General features: G+C 55.8%; 3 protein-coding genes across 16 annotated transcripts in view; 1 reads left to right on the top strand and 2 right to left on the bottom strand.

Moving 5' to 3' along the window:
* The window catches only part of MROH1 (maestro heat like repeat family member 1), a 54,029-nt gene extending 52,067 nt beyond the window's left edge, over positions 1-1,962 (bottom strand). For all 14 annotated transcript variants that reach the window (XR_004346391.1, XR_004346392.1, XR_004346393.1 and 11 more), the window contains exons 1-2: positions 1,926-1,962; positions 843-988 (exon numbers count right to left, since the gene is read on the bottom strand). Coding sequence is in view for 11 of the 14 variants with exons in the window: in XM_032609463.1 (XP_032465354.1) it covers positions 843-988; positions 1,926-1,947 (168 nt within the window). In the remaining 3 variants the exon portion in view is untranslated. The remainder of the gene's footprint in view (positions 1-842; positions 989-1,925) is intronic.
* Positions 1,963-12,058: 10,096 nt separating this feature from the next.
* LOC116742269 (serine/threonine-protein kinase par-1-like) lies at positions 12,059-21,493 on the top strand. The gene is made up of 10 exons (XM_032609595.1): positions 12,059-12,101; positions 12,182-12,286; positions 15,017-15,620; positions 19,026-19,265; positions 19,626-19,752; positions 19,919-20,112; positions 20,196-20,260; positions 20,580-20,715; positions 20,789-20,904; positions 21,220-21,493. Exons 1-10 carry the CDS (start codon positions 12,059-12,061, stop codon positions 21,444-21,446), a joined length of 1,857 nt encoding a protein of 618 aa, XP_032465486.1. The 3' UTR covers positions 21,447-21,493.
* Positions 21,494-21,746: 253 nt separating this feature from the next.
* HGH1 (HGH1 homolog) lies at positions 21,747-24,595 on the bottom strand. Its single transcript, XM_032609351.1, has 6 exons — positions 23,897-24,595; positions 23,724-23,824; positions 23,527-23,625; positions 23,233-23,324; positions 23,007-23,129; positions 21,747-22,921 (listed from the first exon to the last, which is right to left on the bottom strand). The coding sequence occupies exons 1-6, from the start codon at positions 24,520-24,522 to the stop codon at positions 22,742-22,744; spliced, it is 1,221 nt and encodes a 406-aa protein (XP_032465242.1). The 5' UTR covers positions 24,523-24,595; the 3' UTR covers positions 21,747-22,741.
* Positions 24,596-24,825: the final 230 nt, after the last annotated feature.

Here is a 24,825-nt window from a genome sequence, read left to right as displayed (position 1 = left end):
GACACACACGCGCCCAAGCGCGAGGGTGCCCTTCCCGTCCTATGTACCCCCAGTCTCAACAGCAGTCCACGAACACGTAAAAGGCCCAGAACAGCTAGGACAGCGGGGCGGGGGCAGGGGACCCTCCCCACGAGGAGAGGTCATCAAGCCACAGCCCAAGCCGCTCAGCAGGACTCGGCTCTTTCCCCCAGGAGACGGCAGTTGACAGATGAGAGAGAAATAACTTATATCGTATAGGGATTCTCTTTTACTGAGCAAATGGCAAAAGCAAAAAGAAAAATGGTCTTTTGAGACCGAAAGTCGAACTCCCAGGAATGAGCCTAAAACACGCACTGGGGAAAACTGAAACAATTTCCCACCACAAGGAGCTGAGAGCATCACAGAACCGTGGAGCCGAGACCCGGGAGAGGGGGAGCTGGCAGAGCCCCTTCTGAGCAATCTCTGCGGAGACCAGTCGGCGCGCCCACCCAGCCACAGCCCCTCTCCGAGGCCCGTCCACGTGTTCCCGTTACCGCGGTGGACGCGAGCTGCCCTCTCTCATCGGCGAGGACGGCTGTCCAGGCTCCAGCGGGTCAGCGAAAGGGGATGGCGGCACTGGGCCTGCGAGCGAGCGGCTGGACGCTGCAGTGCTCACCACCCGGTCCCTCCACGACAGGACCAACCCACAGGCCATGAGGCAAAGAGGGTCATCTATGCTGGACTTGCCCGCCTCGAGGGGGCTTGGACTTGCAGGTACGATTTTCTACCCACAGCAGCACGGCTCTGCACTCCGGACCCAGCCAGCCGGCAGCCCCTGGCGCAGACCCCGCCCCGCAGGCCCCGCCCGGCAGGAGCAGCAATACCTTCTCGTGCAGCCGCAGGTGCTCCTCGCAGGCGCGGAGAGCCTCCTCAGGCTGTGACTCTCCGAGGGCGCACAGGGCGCCACACACCTGCTCCTGCACCTGAGGGTCCTTGTCGGTGACAGCGTCCAGCAGAATGGTGAACAGCCCTGCCATGACAAAGCCCAGTGGCGTAGTCAGGCCCAGCCCCGACCCCACCATCGCTACGCTCAGCCTCTGAGGACTCGGCCCCACAGCTGGAGGAGACCGCCGCGCCCGCCTGGCCGCTTTGCAGCCTCCACTGCGCTGGCCGGGATCTCTGGGACCCACTGGCCGCCTGCTCTGAGGTCACTCCAGCCACCTGTACCCCGACCTTCCAGCCCAGGCCACGTCTGCTCCATGTCTCCGGCCCCGCTGGATCCGAGCTCCTATAAAAGGCAGGCGGTGCAGACTCAGGGCCCCTTCGGAAGCTGCCCCAGGTGGCCCTCTGGCCCACGCTCTGCCCTGTGCTTGCCAGGCGGCACCCCAGTCCCACCAGCTGCTTTCGCAGACTCCTCACCCTGGGGACTCCCCACACTCAGATCCAGGCCTCCGCCCCACGGACAGGACCCCCCATCCTCAGTGCCCCGAGAGCTCCGGGCGTGTGCCCGCCAGCGGTTCGCAGACCCTCACCCTGGGGATGGAACCTCTGGGGCAGGAACACCATTCCCAGCCTCTGCCCCGCCCTGGGCCATGCCCTCAGCAAACAGCTGGCCCTGGCTGCAAGCAGAGCGGCCAGCCAGAGTGGATGCCAGCCCTGGGGCTTTTGTAAGAAGGGACGAAGGCTCAGGGACCCTCCCACATGGAGCAAGAAGCCCCCTGTGCCAGGCAAACGCCGTCCCCCACGCCAGACTGCGCCTGTGGCCAAATCTGGACCTCTGCGTCAGCATCTGCAGAGATGAGAGCTTTGTTTTCTTTTTTTTTCTAACGGAAACTTAGAGAAAGTGTGTTCGTGCAAGCGCCATTCCTTCCAAGCACGTTTACTCAATGCCACGGGCTCCTCTGTGTCCCAGACTCAGAAACCGGCAGGCATGACATGGAGACCTGCCAAGAGCCCCACACACTCACTCTTCACGTATGACTCGCTCATTGCTGTGGCCGTGGCTTCCTCTCGCCCGGTGTGAACATGGACAGCTGTCTTCAAACCTGGAGCAACAAGACGTGCAACATTTAAGTCATAAGCCTCCTCAGTTTTTGAGCAGTTACTGTGTTTGTGTAAAACACAAGGTTTAAACAATTTCGCCCTGGGGGAACTGTCTTTGCCACAGTTTGGCTAAAAGGCGTGCGGAGGACGGGAGGCACCGTCCCCGCAATGGTCACCGGCTCTCCTCCACCCCAGCGGCTGTCAGCCCAGCCGATGCGTGGCCGGCCCACTAGGGCCGGTCCTGATTGGCCCACGGTGGCCTGGACAAGCGTGTTACCACCTCCAGCTACAGCATCTCCCTTCACTCTGTGCGCATCAGCTCTGGTGTTCCTGGCCGTCTGTGCGGAGCAGGGACACCCTCCCTGAGAGCCAAGAGCAACTGCCTTGGTGGCTGCGGGGCCGGGACTCCCCATGCCTGAGATCCCAGCGCAATGTTAAATGAGCCTCCTGCTGGCCGAGAGACTGGGCGGGCAGCACAGGGATCTGGTGGGCTCCCTGGCGCCTGAAACCAACCATCCAAACAGCACACGGGATCCAAACACCACACGCCTCGAAGCGCCACTTGCAACAGATGGACCCAAAGGATAAAGCCCATGAAATACGCAAGCGGCTCCCAGCTTCACCACGCGGTCACATGCTCTGCCCTATGGCACTCTCTCTGAGGGCTTTGCCCTATGGCACTCTTTCCAAGGGCCTGTACAGTGCCGCTTTCCCACGCTAGTGTCCTCGATTTGCTGGTCACCACCCTTCATTCCCCAGTCACCACCTATTCAGAAAAGGCTGAAGGTGGAGGCAGCAAAGGAGAGACGCCTGGCCTTGCTCCTGAGCATGGAGGATGTGCTCATTTGGTTGCGGCCACACGGGAAGGGGGCAGTGAGAAGTCACCTAATGCGGGGACAGGGTTGGGGGTGGAATTAAAAATAAGTGAGAGGGCTTTCCTGGTGGCGCAGTGGTTGAGAGTCCGCCTGCCAATGCAGGGGACACGGGTTCGATCCCTGGTCCGGGAAGATCCCACATGCCGCAGAGCAACTAAGCCCGTGCGCCATAACTACTGAGCCTGTGCGCCTAGAGCCCGTGAGCCACAACTACTGAGCCTGCATGCTGCAACTACTGAGCCTGCGCACCTAGAGCCCGTGCTCCACAAGGAGAGAAGCCACTGCAATGAGAAGCCCATGCACCACAATGAAGAGTAGCCCCGGCTCTCTGCAACTAGAGAAATCCCGTGCACAGCAACGAAGACCCAACGCAATCAATAATTAATTAATTTTTAAAAAAATAAGTGAGAATTCTAGATCAAGAAGGCACACTGGTCCTAAGCATTCACCCATCCCACCAAAACCTCAGTGAAATGACAGAAAAGATGCATGTTTTAAAAGAACAAACCCACAAGAGCACTAGAAAACAAGAAAAGATAAAATTAGCAGACCAGAAGCTTCCAGGAATCCTAGGCAGACAGAAAGCAGGTGGAGAGGACTGGTTTGAAGCTGGTGGCATCAGCAAGGTGTTTCCCTTTTCTGGAAAGATCTGAAAATAACAAGGAAAACAAGAAATAAAAACACATATTCCACTGGCAGCACAGCAAGAAGGTGGCAGAAAACACCCCGCCCGAAAAGCTGAAAGGCAGAAGCGCCACAGCCGGCAGGCAGGTGTGAGGTGCACCAGCCACAGGCTTCAGAAAGCCCACAGGACACTTCTCAGAGGCAGGCACCCCCACACATGGAACCCACATCCTGAGTTCCCAGAACTGGTCTGAGTTTACAAGGCAAGCAGCCAGCTCCTGGGGCAGAGGCTTTGCCCTGTGGAAAGATACAGCTATGTCCACGCCTCAGAGAAAAGGGGCTAACCAGCTCCAGCTGGAACATCCTTCACACAAGTGCAGACAGCTGTGCTCACTCGACTCAAGTGGCAGCAAACGCAAACAAGCATAAGAGACGTCAGCCCCCAGCCCACCTGGGAGGGATGGACCCGTTTGCCATCTCAACCAAAACAACTAAGAAACTGGAGAAAACACGTGAAGCCATAGTTCTCAGGCTGTTGGTCAACAGGAAACGAAGGGCAGGAAACCCTGAGGTCACTCCAGCTCGTCACCTATAGGGCACATCCAGCCGAGGACACTCAGGAAGGCCCAGAGTTAGGACGGGGAGCATATCGGGAAGCCTGAGTCTTGCTGGAGTTTGGAGGGTCTAGTACCAGAGAGAAGTCCAGAGACCTGCAGAGGGTCTCCTGGTCACTCAGTTGACTTACTGGCCAGCACAGGGGCAACAGAATAATGTCCCCAAAGATGCCCATGCCCTCATCCCCAGAATGTGAATATGTTACCTTATCTGGCAAAGGGACTTAGCAGATGGGATTAAGGGTACAGACCTTGACGTGGAGAAATTACCCTGGATTATGTGGGTGAGACCAGCCTAAGTTCTTAAAAGCAGAGAACCTTTCCCAGCTGTGTCAGAGAGCTGAGATGGAAAAAGGGGGAGAAAATCAAAGCATGGGAAGAAATCCCACCATGGCTGGCTTTGAAGATGGAGGAAGGAGGCTCTGAGCCAACGAATGTGGGTACCTATAGAAGCTGGGAACAACCCTCAGCTTACAGTCAGCAAGAAGACACGGACTTTGGTCCTACAGCCATAAAGAACCAAATTCTGCCTACAATCTGAAACAGCAGGAAACAGATCCTCCCCAGAGTCCCCAGAAAGGAGCACAGCCCTAGCAACCCAATTTGAGCCCCATGAGATCCATGTCAGCCTTCTGATCTTAAGAACTTTAAGATAATGAATATGTGTTGTTTAAGCCACTAAATTTGTAGTAATTTGTTACAACAGCAATAGAAAACCAATACAAGCACGATGTTTAAGAAGAAATTACGGGGGCTTCCCTGGTGGCACAGCGGTTAAGAATCTCCCTGCCAATGCAGGGCACACGGGTTCGAGCCCTGGTCTGGGAAGATCCCACATCCCGTGGAGCAACTATGCCCGTGAGCCACAACTACTGAGCCTGTGCTCTAGAGCCTGCGAGGCACAACTACTGAGCCCGCGTGCCACAACTACTGACGCCTACGTGCCTAGAGCCCGAGCTCTGCGACAAGAAAAGCCACCACAATGAGGTCTTCGTCACATTGGGTCTTCGTCGCACTGCAACGAAGAGTAGCCCTGGCTCGCCTCAACTAGAGAAAGTTGCACGCAGCAACGAAGACCCAATGCAGCCAAAAATAAATAAATAAATTTATTTAAAAAAAAAAAAAAAGAAGAAGAAATTACGCAAGGCCAGGAAAGGAGCCACCCAAAAGGATTAGCAGCAAATAATCCCTGGAGCTCACAATGAGGCAGGAACAGGCCTGCTCCCAGCAACCGGGGGAAACTCACAGGGTTCTGGGAAGGGCACTAAAAAAGATTTCAGCTCAGTAAAGAAGTAAAATTAGGGAGTTCCTTGATGGCCTAGTGGTTAGGATTCCAGGCTTTCACGGCCACGGCCTGGGTTCAATCCCGCAAGCTGTGCCATGCAGCCAAAAAAAGACAAAGAAAAAAAACAAGTAAGATTAGCCCGACGCTAAATGCCATTCTGATTTCACCTAACAAAGCTAAAAGCAAGACCTGAAATGATTAAACTGTTCCCAAATAACTTAGCCACAACCCAGCACAAAGCTTGAGAATAACACTAGGAACACCAAAACATCTGGCACTAACAAAGTAAAACTACAATGTCTGTCATCCAATCAAAAATTACCAGGTGGGGACTTCCCTGGTGGTGCAGTGGTTAAGAATCTGCCTGCCAATGCAGGGGACACGGGTTCGATCCCTCGTCCAGGAAGATCCCACATGCCGCGGAGCAGCTAAGCCGGTGCGCCACAACTACTGAGCCTGCATGCCACAACTACTGAAGCCTGCACGCCTAGAGCCTGTGCTCTGCAACAAGAGAAGCCACTGCAATGAGAAGCCCGTGCACCGCAACGAAGAGTAGCCCCCACTCGCCGCAACTAGAGAAAGCCTGCGCAGAGCAACGCAGACCCAACGCAGCCAAAAGTAAGTAAATAAATAAATTTATTTAAAAAAAGAAATTACCAGACATGCAAACAGGCAAGAAAACTCAACCCATAATGAGGATCAATCAATCAATAGACACTGACCCAGAAATGATACAGAGGAAAGAATTAGTAGTTAAGGACATTTAGATTATAATTGCATTTCATATATTCAAGAAACCACAGGAAACACTGAGTATGTTAACATAAAAAGGCTAAAGTACAAGAATGGGAAAAGAAAAACGAGGCTGACAACTAGTCATAAAAAAGCTGGAGGGACTATATTAATATTAGACAAAGTGGATTACAGACACAATTCTAAGCATTTATGCACCTAATAACAGAGCTTCAACATACACAAAACCAAACCTAACAAAAATGCAAGGAGAAAGAGACAAATCCAAAACACAGGTAATTGTCAGAACAAGTGTACAGAAGATTGCTAAAGGCACAGGAGACCTGAGCAGTGCCGTCAACCAACTTAAGTAGTATTTATAGAACACTGTGTTCATTAACAGTAGAATCTGTATTTTTCCCAAAATCACATGAAACATTTACCAAGACTGACCATATTCTGAGCAATAAAACAAGTCTCAATAAACCTAAAAGAATTCAAGTCACACAAGGTATGTTCTCTGAGCACATGGAGTTAAATCTGAAATCAATAAGAGAAAGCTATCTGTGAAATCCCCAAGTATTTAGGGGATATGCTTCCAAATAATGCATGAGTCAAAAAAGAAATCAAAAATGAAATTAGAAAGCATTTTGAAATGAATGAAAAGGAAGACATCAAAATTTGTGGGAAATGTATAGCACCAAGTGTCTGTATCAAAAAAGAAGAATGACTGTGAATTTGAATAAAAGAAACCTAATTTAGCAGGGAGTGCGGAGGCCAGCGTGGGAGCTCCTGTGCACTACCGCTCCAGGTGAGTCACAGACCCAGCAGGAGAGTCGTGGCTTGCATTCCCAGCAGGAAGATGTCTCTACTTTAGGACCCTGGCAAGAGGAAGGACGATCTCTCCTTGCCCGGCAACAAGCCCAGCAGATGGGAGCCCTCTCAGCTCAGGCACCGGGAAGCCATCACCATCCTGAACTCTCCCATCCCTCCCATGGACTTTCCTTCAGAGCAGCCCCTCCCAACTTCCTCCTTTTTCTCTGTAAAGTAACTTCCTCTCCTTTGTTTGCTGGACTAGCCTATAGTTTTTGCTATACCATGGCTGCAATTCTCTGCTATTCCCAAGTAAACACGTTTTGCTGGTAAAATAACTGGCTGTTTTAGTTTTAAGGTCAACAACATCAAATTCCACCTTAAGGGACTCCCCTCGTGGCTCAGCGGTTAAGAATCTGCCTGCTCGAGGCTTCCCTGGTGGCGCAGTGGTTGAGAGTCCGCCTGCCGATGCAGGGGACACGGGTTCCAGGGGACACGGGTTCGAGCCCTGGTCCGGGAAGATTCCACATGCTACGGAGCAACTAAGCCCATGCACCACAACTACTAGGCCTGCACTCTAGAGCCTGCGAGTCACAACTACTAAGCCCGCATGCCACAACTACTGAAGCCCGTGTGCCTAGACCCCGTGCTCCACAACAAGAGAAGCCACCACAATGAGAAGCCTGTGTGCCGCAACGAAGAGTAGCTCCTGCTCACCGCAACTAGAGAAAACCCACGTGCAGCAACAAAGACACAACACAGCCAAATAAATAAATAAATTTATTTCTAAAAAAAAATTCCACCTTAAGAAACTAGACACTCAAAAGAAGCAAAAGGAAATAATAAGTATCAGTACATAAATCAAAGAAATAAAAACAAAGAATAGAAAAAGAAAATCAAAGTACCAAAGGCTAGTTATTTGAGAAGATCAGTCAATTTGATAACCTCCAGCCTGACTGATCAGGAAAAGAGAGAAAACACAAATTACCCATCTTAAGAATGAGAACAGTGACATCACTACAGATTCTACAGATATTAAAAGGACAGTAAGAATATATTCTGAATAACTTTTTGCCAGTAAATTGGACAACTTAAAAGAAATAGACAAGTCAATTATACCTCAATAAAAAATTATAAAAATTTAAAAAGAGAAATAGGGCTTCCCTGGTGGCACAGTGGTTGGGGGTCCGTCTGCCGATGCAGGGGACGTGGGTTCGTGCCCCGGTCCGGGAAGATCCCACGTGCCGCAGAGCGGCTGGGCCCGTGAGCCATGGCCGCTGAGCCTGCGCGTCCGGAGCCTGTGCTCCGCAACAAGAGAGGCCACAGCAGTGACAGGCCCACGTACCACAAAAAATAAATAAATAAGAGAAATAGACAAGTTCCTTGAAAGACAGACTATCAAACCTCACTCAAGAAAAAACAGATAACCTAAATAGCCCTATACCTAATAAAGAAATTGAACTTGTAGTTAAAAGCCTTCCCACAGAGAAAACTCTAGGCCTAGATGACTTCCCTGGGGAATTCTGTCAAACATTTAAGGAAGAAACAATACCAACTATACACAAATTCTTCCAGGAAAACTGAAAATAAAAAGCACTTACCAAGACTTCCCTGGTGGCACAGTGGTTAAGAATCCACCTGCCAATGCAGGGGACACGGGTTCGAGCCCCAGTCCGGGAAGATCCCACATGCCACGGAGCAACTAAGCCTGTGCACCACAACTACTGAGCCTGCGCTCTAGAGCCCACGAGCCACAACCACTGAGCCCGCACACCTAGGGCCCGTGCTATGCAACAAGAGAAGCCACCGCAATAAGCCTGCGCACAGCAACAAAGAGTAGTCCCTGCTCGCCGCAACTAGAGAAAAGCCCACGCCCAGCAACAAAGACTCAATGCGGCCAAAACTAAATAACGAACTAAATAAAAACACTTACCAACTGATTCTCTGAGGCCAGCATAACTCTAATAACAAAACCAGACACAGATACTACAAATAATGAAAACTATCGACCAATATCCCTCATAGACACAAAATTTCTTGACAATATTTTATCAAATCATATCCAACATGTAAAAAGGATAATACATCATGACTGAATTGGGTTTATCCTATGAATGCAAGGTTGGTTGAGTATTTTTAAGTGCAGCCAATGTAAGTCACATTAACAGACCAAAAAATAAAAACCATATAATCATCTCAATAAATGCAGAAAAAGCATTTGCCACAATCCAACATCCACTTATAATAAAAATTATCAACAAACAGGAATAGAAGGGAACTTCCACAACCTGACAAAGCACCTAAGGGAAACCTATAAGAACATCCTTAATGGTAAAAGACTAAATGCAATCCCTGTAAGATGGGGGACAAGGCAAGGATGTCTGCTCTCACCCATTCTATTCACTATCATACTGGAGGCTCTAGCCTATGCAATAAGGCAAGGAAAACAATAATATAAGGCATCCAAATTGAAAAAGAAGTAAAACTGTTTTTATTCACAGATGATGTGGCCATCTATGCAGAAAATCCTACAGAACCTACAAGTGGAACCAGATCAATAAGTCAGCTAGCAAGATCACAGGATATAAAATTAACATTAAAAAAGCAACGTACAGGGCTTCCTTGGTGGCGCAGTGGTTAAGAATCCACCTGCCAACGCAGGGGACATGGGTTCAATCCCACATGCCACAGAGTAACTAAGCCTGTGCACCACAACTACTGAGCCTGCACTCTAGAGTCCACGAGCCACAACTACTGAGCCCACATGCCACAACTACTGAAGCCTGCACACCTAGAGCCTGTGCTCCCCAACAAGAGAAGCCACCGCAGTGAGGAGCCCACGCACCGTAATGAAGAGTAGCACCCACTCGCCTCAACTAGAGAAAGCCTGCGCACAGCAACGAAGACCCAGGGTCACAGCCAAAAATAAATAAATTTTTAAAAAATTAAGAACAATAAAGCAACTGTATTTCCATATACTAACAATAAACAAAAATTGAAAAAGCCACACCATTTGCCACTGAGCAAAAATTATATGAAATATTTGGGGATAAATTTGACAAAAGATGGACCTGGTGAGAGATAGTAAAGAAAACTTAAATAAATGGAGAGAAATATGGTACAAGGATAACAATTTTTTGCAAATGCATCTACGGATTGAAGGCATTCCCAATCAAAATCCCAGAATGTTTTTTGTAGAAATTGACAGACTGCTTCTAAACTCATATGGAAATGCAAAGGACCTAGAATAGCCAAGACAACTCTGAAAAAAAGCAAACCAAACAAAATTGGAGAACTTACACTACCTGACTTCAGGACTTATATGTCCAGTTTTCAACAAAGGTACAAAGGCAACTGAGTGGAGAACAGATAGTCTTTCAGCAAACAGTACTGAACAACTGGACACCCACATACAATAAGTAAACTCCAATCTATACCTCACATCACACACAAAAACTCCAAGTGACCCACAGACCTAAATGTGAAACTTAAAACTATAAAACTTCTGGAAAGAAACATGGAAGAAAATATCCATGACTGACACCAAAAGCAAAATCTATAAAAGAAAAACTTGATAAACTGACATTTGTCCAAGCACTGCTCTTTGAATATGCTGCTAAGGGAGTGGCAACTGAACGAGTGAACACCTCTGAGGCCACCACTCAGTGACAGACATGCCACGATCAACGTCAGCGCCCCCCCCACCCTCCTCACTCCACCCCCACCCCGCACACCAGACAGCAGGTGCCCTGCTCCTTCTCTGAGAGCTGATCCCTGCTGGCCGCCTCACCTAACCCTGCCTTTGGCCACTTCCTCCACGCTGAGTGCTGGCCTTTGTCAAACGCAGGTCACATCACGTCACACCGCTTCTCACTGATCTTCACTGTTGCCCACAGAATCAAACCAACACCTTCAACGAGGGCTGTCACAACCTAGACCCAAGCCCCTCTCTGCTTCTCTCTCACCCCTCACGCTGCAGGCGTCCAGCACCTGAATGCCCTGGGCCAGGGCTTCGGCTCTCGCACCTCTGCTTCTGTTGGTCCCTACAAGTACCGTGCCCTGCCCTCCCCTCCACCCCGGGAAACCCACTCATTCCTCAAGGGCCAGTCCCTTAGCACACCCCTCCAGCGGGTGACCCAGTGTTCCTGCGGCCCTGGCTCCTATGGGGACTGTGGCATCAGTTCCAAACAGTGACAGTTGTGCGTGCCAGTCTGCTCCAGCGCACTGTGAGTGGGGAGAAAAGTTGTGGTTTATATCCTTAGTATGCACGCAATTTCAACAAACAAACAAAAGCTGTTCATTGAAGGAAATGACCCAAAATCCTCCCACAAGACTCAATATTGTACAACTGTCAATTTTCCTTCATCTACAAATATGTGAGTCAGGCTACTTGATAAAATGGTTCCAAAGTTCATATGAAGAAGCAACAGACAAAAGTAGCCAACTAAATTCTGAAAAGTATGTGAAAAGGATTTGTCCTATGTTATGTTAAAACGTATTAAAAGGCTACCGTAATTAAAACTATGCTATTGTTCTAAGAAGAGGTGCACAGATCAACAAAACTGTATAGAAAGTCCAGAAATAAACACCAATAAGGAAGAAAAAGAAAGGGAGGGTTTTAAATAATGAAGACATTAGCCAATAGTGTTGGAACAGCTAGTTAGGGACTTAGGGAAAAGTATTAGTCTTCCCTACATCTTTCCTTACCCCAAAATAAATGCTAGATGGATACAAGTGTTACATGTAAAAATGAAATGTAAGTCCTAAGTAGAAAATACAAGTACACGTTTTATAGTCTTGGAGTAGGAAAGGACTTTCTAAGCCAGACACAAAAGCCCACACACCTTGATGAATGTTGTTCAGTTGGACTATATAAAATTTTTTAATTTCTGAAAGTCAAAAACACACATAAATTGAAGACCATATCCATACACATACACCTAAGCCCACAACCCCACACTCTCACAACTCACCCCATCCTCAGTGGAGCATAAAGTAACTAGAAGACAAAGCAGGTCCAACCGTTCATAACCGTTCATAATCAAGAGGCTAATCTGTCTCATACTAACACAAAGGAGCTCATCCGCAACAAGACCAACAAGAAGGAGGGCGGCATGCAGACGGCCAGTCCAGGACTGGGCTCCGCCCGCGTCACGAGTGAGCCGCTGGGAGTGAGGCCTGCACACGGCCGCGCTCTGCCAGCACCAGACGTTGTCAGTGCCGTGGCCACCACACAGGTGCGGACAACCAGCAGAGCCTGTGGAGTGTCCCCCACAAGCCCAAATGGTCGCGCTGCGTGACGGGGTCACCCGCCTCTCGACATCGTCTACAGAAGCCCTCCCGTGAGTGCAGATATTAGAAAACACACGTGTCAATCAGGGATCTCGTTAGACTTTTTAAAAAGCAAGCACTGGAAAAAGGTGGTTGTCAAGTAAGTATAAACTACGTGGCTGGTGGAAGAGCCGGGCTTGACCGGTTTTGTAAGTTTCCACCTGCTGCCCCTGCCCCAGGCCAGGAGGTCTGTGGAGCAGACAGACCTGTGAGCACAGAGCTGCCGGCAAATCGAGGTGAACATGCTGCAGGGGAAGGGGGTGCAGAGACGGGACGGGTCTGGGAGGCTCCCCGCGTCCCACAGGATGCACTGAAGAGGCACCATCTCCTTTAATCTGCACGGCCAAGCAGGTCTGCGAGGGACGTGCTGTCAGCAGCTGGTCAGCGATGGGGTGGGACTTCCGCCGGGACTGGCTCCTGCACTGCCCTCCTCCACACCTGCCCAGATGCTCCCAGCACAGGGCACGGAGCAGGGCCAACAGGGTCCTCTCACACTGGACACGCTGTGGGTGAGCGTGGAAGCAGCTCCCTCCTCCCTCTCCCACCCCTCCTCCTCGCTCACCTGTACTGAGCATTCATTCAATGGCATTTAGTAATGCCCACCAGGTGCTGCCCCCACCCACAGAGCCCCTGGCCTGAAAGATGCCCACTTGTATTATGGCTGCCACATGAACTGGCACACGCTAACAGAGGTGCTGGGTCAACTTTGCTGAGCCGGAGGGGGGTCAGAAGTGGGTGTGGGAGGCCAAGGAGGCCACACACAGCCCAGCCCAGAGGCAGCCAGGAGCTGGTCTGGAGGGTAGGTGTGTGAGGGGAGACTGGGAAGTCAGGAGGCCCTGGGGGGTCACGGGAACTCCCCACCCCCACCCACACACAAGGCCCAGGGTCTTCCCCTCTCTTAGCACAGGAGCTAGAGAAGGAATCAACTTCCAGAGTCACCGACAAGAACCTGGGCAGATGACCCAGGAAGCACAGTCCTTTGAGAACACCGTTTCTCAACATAAGCCATGCTAAGCGGTGTCACCCCAAAACTGGGTAGCCCTCAAGCTCAGTGGAGAAAGCACGTTTCTCATGACGTCCAGCAGCCAACATTCCGTGAGCACCGAGCAGGAGCCTTCCTGGGGCCCTACCTCGAGAAGATCAAGTAACTCAGCTCCACGAAGGGGCTCACGAGATCTGGGGCTGCTGATCACAGACAAGCAGCGAGCCGGCTGTCCACCTGGGCCTCGGTGGACCCTGGGTCTGAACTAAGCACAGACACCTGCTTCCAGGCACAGGCGGCAGCTGTGAAGGTGAGGGAGCAGGCAAGCAGCCACGGGCTCCACCTCTGATCCCCTGAGGGCCCTCAGCAGGCAGCAAACAGCCCTGGAGGAGCGAGAAACAGCAAGACGCAGGTCCAAACAATCCACCACAGCGTGGACGTCGGTTTCAAGGTAACCAAGACAGCTCAGCTCCAGGTGATCCTATTCTGACACCAAAGAGAGACGAGAGACACGTGCTCGCGGGAGCCATGATGGCCGAAGACCCTGCAGACAACAGCATCCCCAGGCCCTTTGGCTGCCAGGACCACAGGGGCAACCACGTCACAATCATGCCACCACTCAAGTGTCCCACACTGATGATTCCCGCATGGGTCTCCTGGGGCCCAGCGCCTGCTGGCCTTCTCCGTCTGGACCACCATCGCCACGCACACTCAACAGCTCTAACACCATCGTCACCCCGACTTCTCCCCGACCCCCACCTCACCTGCCTCTTTTCCTGTGTCATCGTGCACTCAGTTACGTGGGTCAGAGGTCAGCATCACCCCCTCCTGTTCCTCTATCTCCCTCCCCACACCCTACAGTGACTCACTGACCACCTTCTTCCCCACCTCTACCACCATCCCTTTCCAGGGTGGTCCCCTCAGCCAGCCTCCACCCCAAACCCCACCTGCCCCCCGCACCAGGCAGCCGCTCCCACTTACATCCCCACACCCGCCCCCTCTGCCCCCCCCGCACCCCTTTGTGCCTCACTGCCCTTGAGCTTACCAGTCAGCCCCACCCCCACCCCGGCTGGGCCGGCAAAGGGGAACCTCAGGCCCTAGCTGTGCTGGTGCTCCAGGAAAACCAGAACCCAAACTTGGGCCTAAGGGCCCAGGGGCTGACTGGGAGCCAGCCCTGGCCTAGCACCACGTAGCTCTCACCTAGATTGAGAGCGGGACTTCCTGCAGCCCTCTAGCTTCACGCCTACCTTACATGACCAGTAATCCTCAGGACTGTGGACAAAGTACCTCCCTGCCCTACAGTCAAAGAGAAAATGGAACGAATACAACGGCCCCTGCGCGTTGGGACTCTCGGGTTCAGGCTTAGCTTCCCATAGGGAGGACCCCGTTTTCCCCCCCGGGGAAGCAAGGACGTGGACCACACGCCTCCGGAGTGACAGGCGCTAGGACTGGGGACCGAGCGGCCCCCAGGGAGGAGACGGGCACAGAGACCAGGTACCCCGAGTCCCACCCTGGGAGGGGACGGGCACGGGGGCCGGGCTCCCCATGCCGTTGCGACGAAGAATGTGAGCGGCTCGGCTCCCAGGGCGCTCTTCCGGGTTGTGACGCGGCAAATGCGGCTCCGCGCGCAGCTGGGCGGCACCTGAGCCCGGGGGAGGGGGTGGGCTCGGCCCCGCAACGCCCGGGACCCTTTCCGCGCTCCCCTGGTGACCTTGGAGAGGCGCCCCCTGACTCGGTTTCCTGCGGCGGCCTGGCCAAGGGGGCGACCCGAGAGTCCGCAGCCCAGGCTTCCCCCAGGGGCGCCTCGCCGAGTTACCGCCGCCAGCCCCGAAACCCGGCCCCAACCCCGTCTACCTGAGGAGCCGCGGCGGCCGCAGCCCGGGATCCGCCCTCGCGCCTGCCGCTGACCGGAGTGGGCGGGGCCACGCGGCGAGCCCACCGCCCCCCCACCAGCCAACCGTGGCCCGGCGCGCGGCAGCCCGGCCCCGCCCCCAAGCGATCTCTGCGCTCACTGGTCGGAGGTGCCCTCTCGCCCTCTCCACCCGGTCCCCCGAACCCCAGAGAGTGAGAGTGCGCAAACTCCGCCTCGCGCTCGGCCCCGCCCCCGGCCGCCCCGTGACCGCCACACCTGACTGTTGGGCGCCAGTAGGGCAGCCCTGTCGGCCTCAAGGCGTGCGGCCGGCCACTGCGCAGGCGCAGGACGCGGCTCCCTTCCCACTCTGCCGTGTCCTCGTACGACATTTACACCGCGATGATCCCGGCACACAGACACCGCCCCACATACCGGGAGAGGCATCGGCGACGCCGGCTCGGCGCGTCAGTGCGCCCAAAGCCGGTCCTCTCACAAGCACATACCTGTCCAGGTACGCACGCCAGGTGGGACTGACCTGGACACACACAGGCACTGTCATGCCCTATATCTCTCACACATGCACACACACTGAACACCCAACCAACACCCGAGAGACCCAGGGCCGAGGAACCCTCCGCAAAAAGGTACACACACGCAAACCGGAGGCACACGTCCAGTATGCCAACAGACCGTGGGAATCAAGATGAGCAGCCATAGGGCTTTCCTGGTGGCGCAGTGGTTGAGAGTCCGCCTGCCGATGCAGGGGACACGGGTTCGTGCCCCGGTCCGGGGGGATCCCACATGCCGCGGAGCGGCTGGGCCCGTGAGCCATGGCCGCTGAGCCTATGCGTCTGGAGCCTGTGCTCCGCAACGGGAGAGGCCATGACAGTGAGAGGCCCGCGTACCACAAAAAAAAAAAAAAAAAAAGTAAAAGCAAAAATAAATGGGACCTAATCAAACTTAAAAGCTTTTGCACAGCAAAGGAAACCATAAACAAAACAAAAAGACATCCTATGGAATGGCAGAAAATATTTGCAAATGATGCGACCAACAAGGGCTTTATTTCCAAAACATACAAACAGCTCATAGAAATCAATAAAAAAAAAAAAACCCAATCAAAAAATGCACAGAAAGGACATCCCTGGTGGTGCAGTGGTTAAGAATCCGCCTGCCAATGCAGGGGACATGGGTTCGAGCCCTGGTCCGGGAAGATGCCACATGCTGCGGAGCAACTAAGCCCGTGCACCAAAACTACTGAGGCTGTGCTCTAGAGTCCGCAAGCCACAAGCACTGAGCCCACGTGCCACAACTACTGAAGCCAGCATGCCTAGAGCCCATGCTCTGCAATAAGAGAAGCCACTGCAATGAGAAGCCCGCACACCACAACGAAGAGTAGCCCTGGCTCACCACAACTAGAGAAAGCCTGCAGGCAGCAATGAAGACCCAACTCAGTCAAAAGTAAAATAAATAAAATAAATACACTTATTTTTTTAAATGCACAGAAGACGTTTCTCCAAAGAAGACATACAGATGGCCAATAGGCACATGAAAAGATACTCAACATTGCTAATAATTAGGGAAATGCAAATCAAAACTGCAATAAGGTACCACCTGACACCAGTCAGAATGGCCATCATTAAAAAGTCTACAGGGCTTCCCTGGTGGCGCAGCGGTTGAGAGTCCGCCTGCCGATGCAGCGGACATGGGTTCGTGCCCCGGTCCGGGAAGATCCCACATGCCGCGGAGTGGCTGGGCCCGTGAGCCATGGCCGCTGAGCCTGCGCGTCCGGAACCTGTGCTCCACAACGGGAGAGGCCACAACAGTGAGAGGCCCGTGTACCGCAAAAAAAAAAAGTCTACAAATAACAAATGCTGGAGAGGGTGTGGAGAAAAGGGAACCCTCCTACACTGTTGGTGTGAATGTGAAGTGGTGCAGCCACTAAGGCAAACAGTATGGGGGTTCCTCAAAAAACCCAAAATAGAGTTGCCATATGAGCCAGCAATCCCACTCTTGGGCATATATCTGGAGTAAACTATAAGTTGAAAAGATACATGCACCTCAGTGTTCATAGCAGCACTATTTACAACAGCCAAGACATGGAAGCATCCTAAGTGTCCACAGACAGATGAATGGATAAAGAAGATGTGGCACATATATACAACGGAATACTACTCAACCATAAAAAGGATGAAATAACGCCATTTGCAGGGACATGGATGGACCTAGAGATTATCGTGCTAAGTGAAGTAAGTCAGACAGAGAAAGACAAATATAACGTTACCCTCCCCTTGAAACACCTGGCGCAGCTTCTCTTTTCCTAACCCCTAGGTCAGTAGCAAACCAGTTAGTTTGCCCATATTTTCTATACTCCAGGCAGTTTGCTAGACAAGGGTTGTGGGTGAGCAACGGAATATCAAACGCCAGCCTTGTTCTCAAGCAGCTCACAGTCCAACAGGGATAACAAAATGCGTCACAGCAGTTCAATTCCAAGCATTCTAAGGCTTTCCCTGCAGTGGGAGTACCCTGTGGACTGTGGATCCCAGTGGGGACAAGTCCAGTCCCCAGCCACTGCCAGGACGGCAGCCCCCAGCCACTGTGCCGTCCAGCTCACAGAAGAGAGACTACGACTTGGGCCTCAGTTGTGTCGTCTGGAAAGGGGGCATCGCTTGGTGTTACTCAGATTTGAAATCCTGGGTGTGAACTGCCTACCACAGGACGGGCACGTCGGTGCGGTCTGTACACAGGAGCAGGACTCTGGGAGCTGGTAGTTACCCCTTAGAACAGCACCTGGCTCACAGCAGGCGCTTAGGAAACATTGGCTCCCCATGGTAAAAGCACTCACGGAAGACTCCAGGGCCCAGGAGAAGGGAGGGACCGTGCTGGCGCATCTCTCCTGGAGCTGGGGGTTTGAGGTGGACCCAGGCGGGGGCGAGGGTTACTTGCTTGCTTGGGGATGTGTCATCAAGTGTGTAGACAGCTCTGGGGGAAAGGCCTCTGCAGCAGGTCTTGGCCTGGGCAGAAGCTTCCAGGCCTGAGCAGAGGAAGGCTGGGTGGCTTTGGGAATTCTCTGGCTGGCCAGTGGTTTTTTTGTTTGTTTTTGTTTTTTGGCTGCGTTGGGTCTTCAGTGTTGCGCATGGACTTCCTCTAGTTGCGGCGAGCAGGGACTACTCTTCGTTGCAGTGCGTGGGCTTCTCACTGCAGTGGCTTCTCTAATTGTGGAACAGACTCTAGGCGCGTGGGCTTCAGTAGTTGTGGTTCGTGGGCTCTAGAACACAGGCTCAGTAGTTATGGCGCACGGGCTTAGTTGCTCCATGGCATGTGGGATCTTCCCGGACCAGGGCTTGAACCCATGTCCCCTGCATTGGCAGGTGGATTCTTAGCTGCTGTGCCACCAGAGAAGTCGCCAGGCCAGTGGATGTGACTTTGCACTTTCACTGCCAAAGGCCTGGATTCAATCCCTGGTCAGGGAAATAAGATCCTGCAAGCCTCACAGCACCGTCCAAAAAACGCCTCTTTTGGCCCTTGGGGTTCTCACCCCAGAGAACGGGCCTCACGCAGGGCAGGGCTGGTTCCAGCAAGATGTTCTTAGGGCAAGCAAGTCCTAGGGGATAGGACACCCCCTTCGAGGGCACACTGCAGGTACAGCTACAGAACCTTCCATTCTAGAATCTGCTCCTGCTATCCCAGAGCCTGCCTTCCCCCATGCCAGTCTATGGTTGTGCAGCTGTGTTAGCCTCCCACCCCGAGTTCTCAGTCCTGGTCCCTCCCGTGTCTCTGCCCCAGTCCCAGGAAGACTTCAGAAACCTGGCTGCAGCCTTGAGGGGGCGCAGGTCCCAGCTGGCCTCCTGCAGCCCCATCACCCCTGTCCCGCTAACAGCTCAGGCCTCAGTCACGCCTCCCGTCCCCCATCCCCAAGGCCCTGCGGTGAGCTGGATGGCCCCAACCCCTTCCGCAGTGCCCTGACCTCCGGAAGGTCAGACCAGACCTTCATGGACCAGAGAGCCTTCATGGAGCAGGTATGCGAATGCAGGGACAACAGCTACCTGCCTTCCTCCAAGAAGATCAGCTCTGGGGCCTTCTCCAAAGTCTACCTGGTCTATGCCACGCAGGAGCGCACACAGCACAACTCCAAGCTGGCCTCTGACCTGCGGGGCACGTGCCACACCACGGAGAGGCAGGCCGCCTCCTCCCCATGGGGTGGGGGATCCGTGGTTCACCCTCCAGCCCAGCCCTGAGGCCCCTGTCCTAACCCCACTCAGGCACTTCCCAGGTGCTCTGGCCCCCTCCTGGTCCTGCATCCTCCCTGAAGGCCGAGGCTCGGGCAGGCTGATGACTCCCAGTTCCTGGATCCCTTGAACACATAAGTGCCTGGGACAGGAGTGAGCAGGAGACCAGAGCTGCCCGCCAAGGACGCTGCTCACCGAGCCTTGCCCCGGCCAAGGTCAGCAACATGCACAAAGGCCACAGGGCCTGTTCTGCCACATCCCGCCCCTGAGGGGCTGTTGTCTTCGCACAGTGGCCACCCTCCACCCCCGCAGGTGGCTATCAAGATCGTCTCCACCGCTGAGGCCTCTGTGGAGTTCTCCTGCAAGTTCCTGCCCCGTGAGATCTCGTCACTCAGTGCTACCTACAAGCACCTGAACGTGGTGGGCAGAGACCCCAAGACATCCTGGTCCCCTCCTGCCCAGCCCAGGCCTGCCGCCTTCCCCTCCTGGGACCCTTACGCTCGAGCCCAGCCCCATCCTGAGACCCCAATCCAGTGCACCTGACGGCCCCTCCTCGGGGTGATGGCAAGCGGGCGGGATCCAGTACGTGCAGCTCTACGAGACCTACCGGAACAGCTGGCGCGCCTACTTGGTGCTGGAGCCAGCGGCCCGTGGTGACCTGCCGGAGCACACCAATGCCGTGTCCGACGACTGCCGCTGCCCGGGGCTGGAGCAGGGGGCCCACAGGCTGTTCCGGCAGCTAGTCAGTGCCGTCGCGCACTGCCCCAACTCAGGCATGGCAGTTGAGGGCGCCGCCCAGCCCACCCGCCCACCGCATGGAGAGAGCCGCCTGAGCTCAGGCCCAGCCTCACCTCCGCTTCCCCATGCAGGGACCTAAAGCATGAGAACATCCTGCTAGATGACCGAGGCTTCCTAAAGCTGAGCGGTGAGCCTGCGGCCCAGCCCACAACCCTGCCCCCAGCCTGCGCCAACTGACTGAGGTCTTCGACTTCTACGGGCCACGCATACCCCACTCTCGCCCCAGCCAGGCACCCAGTGTCTACACTGGCTTGCTCCAAACTTCTGACCCCAGTCTGCCTTGTCCTTCAATCCCCCTAGGAGGCCTACACCCCACCCTCGCCCAGAGCCACACTTGCAGTCACCCCACACACCCCATGCCCACCACACAGCCACCCCGCAGGAGCCCACTTACACCCCGCCCCTCACCCGCCCCCCCCCATGCCCTCTCAGTATGCTCCCTGCAGACTTCGGCTTTGCCAATCGGCAGGGGCTTAAGAACTCGCGGCTGAGCACCTTCTGCGGCTCTGTGGCCTACACAGCCCTGGCGGTCCTCACGCGCAAGTACAGCGGGGAGCAGGCTGACCCGTGGAGCCGGGGAGCGCCACCTCATGGGCTCCAGGACCCCTAGGGAGGGGAGGGGAGGGGGCACGCCCTGGGAAGCCCACGCCCCCAGAGGTGTCATCCTCTACGCCATGGTGACCGGGAAGCTGCCCTTCAAGGAGCGCCAGCCCCACCGCATGCTGTACCTGATGCGCCGGGGCCCCACCTTACGGCTAGGCCTGTCCCCAGGTGAGCGCCTCCACCGTGTCCCTCCCCGGTCCCAGCCCGCACCCAGGTGGGCGGCAAGAGAGAGCTGGGTCCAGAGAGGTGGAAATGTGTTGGTGGCCCCGCTAAGCCTGAACCCTGCACTAGCCCAGGGCAGGCCGCCTCACCTCTCTCTGCCTGTCTCCCCACATGTGAAACACGGGCACCCTACGGCCGTTTGGGAAGACTGAATGGGATGACCCCTCCAAGCTGCCAGCATTGTTGGCCGTGATGGCTGCGGGCTGGGGCGCGAGAGGGCAGTGGCATCTGTAGGCCGCATCCTTGAGCCCTCACCCGCAGAGTGCCAGGACCTAATCCGAGGCCTGCGCCAGCTGCGCCCGCGAGCGCGCCTGGGCCTGCAGCAGGTGGCCGCGCAGCACGGGAGGCTGCCCGCCGCACATGCGCTCTTCCGCACCGTGCTCAGCGGCATCACACCAGGTGCTGCATGCCCACCAGTGTGGGCAGGTGGGTGGCTCCTCAGCGCCCCACCTGACCCTCCCACTCCGGTCAGTTGCAAAGAAGCCTGAGGAGTCCGAGCTCCCAACGTCCCCAGACAACGTGGAGCCCAGCGCGGACTCAGATCCCCCAAGGCCGCTCCTGCACCTGCGGCGACCCCAGCAACAGTGCACCCCCCTTGAGAGTGCCTCTGGTCCGGCGCCCGAGCCCACGGAGTCTCCCCCGAGACGAGGTGCGACCCTGCCGGGCTGGGACTCTGGAGAACGGAGACAGCCAGTCGTGCGGTGAGCCCCTCCAGGCATCCGCTGTCGCCATGCTCCATGTCTGCCATCCGGACCGTGCCTGGACACTACTTGGTTAACTGAAGGCGGGCGGGAGGGTGGGGGTGAGGCCAAATAGAGCGTTTATTCTGTGGAGCCAACGGTGTGGACTTCTCATCGCAGGAAGAGGGCCGCGGGCCTTGGGGCATCTGGAAAACAGTCCACATACCTCCAGGCCAGAGCTTTCATTTATCTGGCAGGAGGGAGGGAAGAGAGAGGGGACCGCAGAGGAGGGAGGCACCCGGCACCCACGAAGAAGCCAGCCTTGACGGGCCTGCCAGTGGAGTGTCTCCAGCTTTGGAGGGTGGTCAGGGGAAAGACGAGCCCAGGGCAAGGCTGCAGGCACATCAGGGAGGCTCTCAGCTTGGCAGGCAAGGGGCTCTGGGGAGCTGAGGCTCAGGCAAGCTGACCAGCGAGAGGGCCTAGCTAGTGGGGGAGAGCGAGGGCATCAGCTCAGCCCAGGACTGGGAAATAGGACTTGAGGAGCTTGCAAAGAGCGAAGGGCAGGTTTGGGCACAGGTCAAGTGGAAAGGTGGGGAGCATGAAGGGGAGGGAACACCCAGCAAGTGCTCCGAGGACAGGCCACAGGGGTGCAGCCCTGGCTAGACCCCACGACAGGCTGTGGCTGGTGAAAACCTCAACAGGTGAGCCCTTTGAGGCTGGGTCTCAGGCAGGGCCCCAGGATGGAGGGGCCTGGGGTGGGACTGGTACCAAGGGGCACTGCAAGCACCTGGGTGCCCCCCTATGCCCAGACCCCTGTAGCACCGTTGGGACTGGGAAGCTCCAGCTAGCCCCTTGGGCTTGCAGTGTTTTTCTGTCCGGTCCTGCTGGCCATCCCCGTGGAGATACCTGAGCAAGTCATAGGGTTGGGCCAGCTCTGGCTGAACAGTCCTCCTCTGAGCAACCAGCATTCTTGCTGGAGCCAACAGAGCACAGAGCCAGGGGACCCAGAGGCCTGCGGGCGGCTGCACACAGACCCGGTCTGGGAGGCCTGGACGGATGGCGAGCAAAGGTGGGCCCAGAGCTGGCGGCAGGCTTCGCGGGCCTCAGGTGGGTGCAGCTCCCTCTGAGCGCGTCTCTGGGGCCACAGCTCCAGCTGCTGCCGCACCGCTCGCGCTGCTCTGCTCCTGGCGGTCCTGCTGCTGCAGCTGTCGCTCAACGTCCTCAGGTACTTGTACCTCCAGCAGGTTTTCCATGCCATGCTCTGGCTCATCCCCAATGAGAACCTGCCAGCAGGGCAGGCAGGGGAAGCAGGTGAGCAGCTGGCTGGCACACTGTGGACATCCACCACTCCCCCAACCCTGCACCCACCTGGATGAGTTTCTCACAAGTCACCCGCACATCGGGCTCTGGCTCCCAGTTGTGCAGCTCGCGCAGGATCAAGTAGGCTCCCTGGTCCCTCACCTGCTTCCGACCAGGTGCCGTGGCTGTCAGCTGGGAGACGGCAGAGGTTATCCAGACATCAGTGTGCTAATATATAAGTGTGTGTGTGTGGGGGGGGGGGGGGTGACGTTAACGTAGCAGTACTCCGGCTCACCAGCATGATGGCCTCAATGAGCATCTTGCGGATGTCGGCATCAGGATCTCGCTGCTTGTCTTGTGGCAGGTATTGCAGGTCAACGGGCAGCCCTAGGAGTGAATTCACTGGGTCCCTATGCTGGCCCCTGGTCTGCTAGGCAAGACCCTGCCATTGTAAGGCCCATCTGTGTTCAGCAACTCCCTGCTAGAAGGTTTCAGAAGGGGCCCTGATCTGGACACTTCCTTCTGCCTCTCCCCCCACTGGCCTCCCCTCCTGCCAGACCAACCCTGAGGCTCAACCCAAGCCACTCACGCTCCATCTCCTCCTCGGAGAAGTCCTCAGGCCCAGCCAGGGGCAGTAGCAAGTAGGGGAGAATGTCCACCTCAGGCCCAAGCAACCACTCATGGTGTCCTGGGGAGAAACAGGAATGGAGGCCAGTCCAGAGGGGCCCCAGGGTCCAGTCTATTCCTCCCACTCCCCGACACGGCAACTTCCTCGCCACCACTCACGGTGCTCGAAGCAGCAGTTTCGCAGTGTCCCCACCACCCCGCCCCTGCGCACCGAGGAGTCCGGGTATTGGGTAAGGGGCAGCAGCCGCTGGACCACGCACCTGGAGGGAAAGACCACTCAGTGCCGTCCCTGCTCATTTCCACGCCCTCCCCGCGAGCGCCCTGGGCTTCACCTGTCGTGATTCAGCAGGAAAGCGCGCGTCGCAGGACGCTGGCTGAGGTTGGAGAGCATCGGCCCCAAGTAGTGCAGGGGCGCGCGGGCGTTGTAGCCAGGAGTGCACAGCGCGAGCACCAGCCGCTCCAGGCCCGACTCCCCGGGCTCAGCGGCCGCCAGCGCCGCCATCAGCGCAGTACATGGCACCGGCTCGCGGCTGAGGTTAGCCAGCACGGCGGCCGCCTCCTCGGCCCAGGGCCACTGTGGGTCCAAAGCGCAGCCCAGCAGGCGGGCAGGTAGTCCGGGCTCGGCCGCCAGCAGCGGCTCGTGCAGGCCAGGGTCGGCAGCCAAATTGACTAGCGCGCGAGCGGCGTCTCGGGCCGGGGCTGGAGCAGGGGCCACCGCCAGCTCGACCAGAGCCCGCAGCAGTGCCGCCTGGCCGGCCAGCAGCGTGCGGCCGGACCCCGAGCCGGTCAGCGCCAGCACATGCTGCGCCGCCGCCGCCTGCAGGTCAGCCCGCGCCCCGAGCGCCAGGAAAGGCAGCAGCTTCGCCGCCTCCGCCTTCGGGCCGGCCTCCAGTATCGGCGACCCTACGGAGGCGAGGCCACCGGCTGACCCACCAACGACCCCTTCGTCCTCCCGCATGCTTGTCGGCGTGCTCCGCCACGCTAGCTCAGCTTTGTGGTGCGCCTACAGGTGGGCAGCGGCCCCGCCCACCAGGGTACCGGAAGCCCCGGTGACCAATCCGAGTCTACCGACTCTGCGCAAGGGGCGGGACCGGCGCGCGGAGGCGGGGCCACGCCAAGCCCGGGGGATTGTGGGATTGGTTGCCGCCCGGAAGCCGGGGACCTCGGGCTCTGCGCGGTGGTGGGGGTCGTGCAGGGACAAGCTTTGGGCCCCGGCATGGCACCGTCCCTTGGGGGTCCTGCCAGCCGCTGATAGCAGACC

Source organism: Phocoena sinus, chromosome 17 (genome assembly GCF_008692025.1).
Source record: "Phocoena sinus isolate mPhoSin1 chromosome 17, mPhoSin1.pri, whole genome shotgun sequence".
NCBI lineage: Eukaryota > Metazoa > Chordata > Mammalia > Artiodactyla > Phocoenidae > Phocoena > Phocoena sinus.
This window is presented reverse-complemented; position numbering and strand designations above follow the sequence as displayed.

Coding starts and splice junctions, on each gene's coding strand:
- LOC116742269 (XM_032609595.1), top strand. CDS start 12,059: ATGCAGACGGCCAGTCCAGGACTGGGCTCCGCCCGCGTCACGA. Junction 12,287..15,016: donor TCGTCTACAGAAGCCCTCCC/GTGAGTGCAGAT, acceptor GGCCTGGCCAAG/GGGGCGACCCGAGAGTCCGC. Junction 19,266..19,625: donor GCCTCTGACCTGCGGGGCAC/GTGCCACACCAC, acceptor GTCTTCGCACAG/TGGCCACCCTCCACCCCCGC.
- HGH1 (XM_032609351.1), bottom strand. CDS start 24,522: ATGCGGGAGGACGAAGGGGTCGTTGGTGGGTCAGCCGGTGGCCTCGCC. Junction 23,325..23,526: donor CTCCGAGGAGGAGATGGAGC/GTGAGTGGCTTG, acceptor ATTCACTCCTAG/GGCTGCCCGTTGACCTGCAA. Junction 23,130..23,232: donor TCATTGAGGCCATCATGCTG/GTGAGCCGGAGT, acceptor GCCGTCTCCCAG/CTGACAGCCACGGCACCTGG.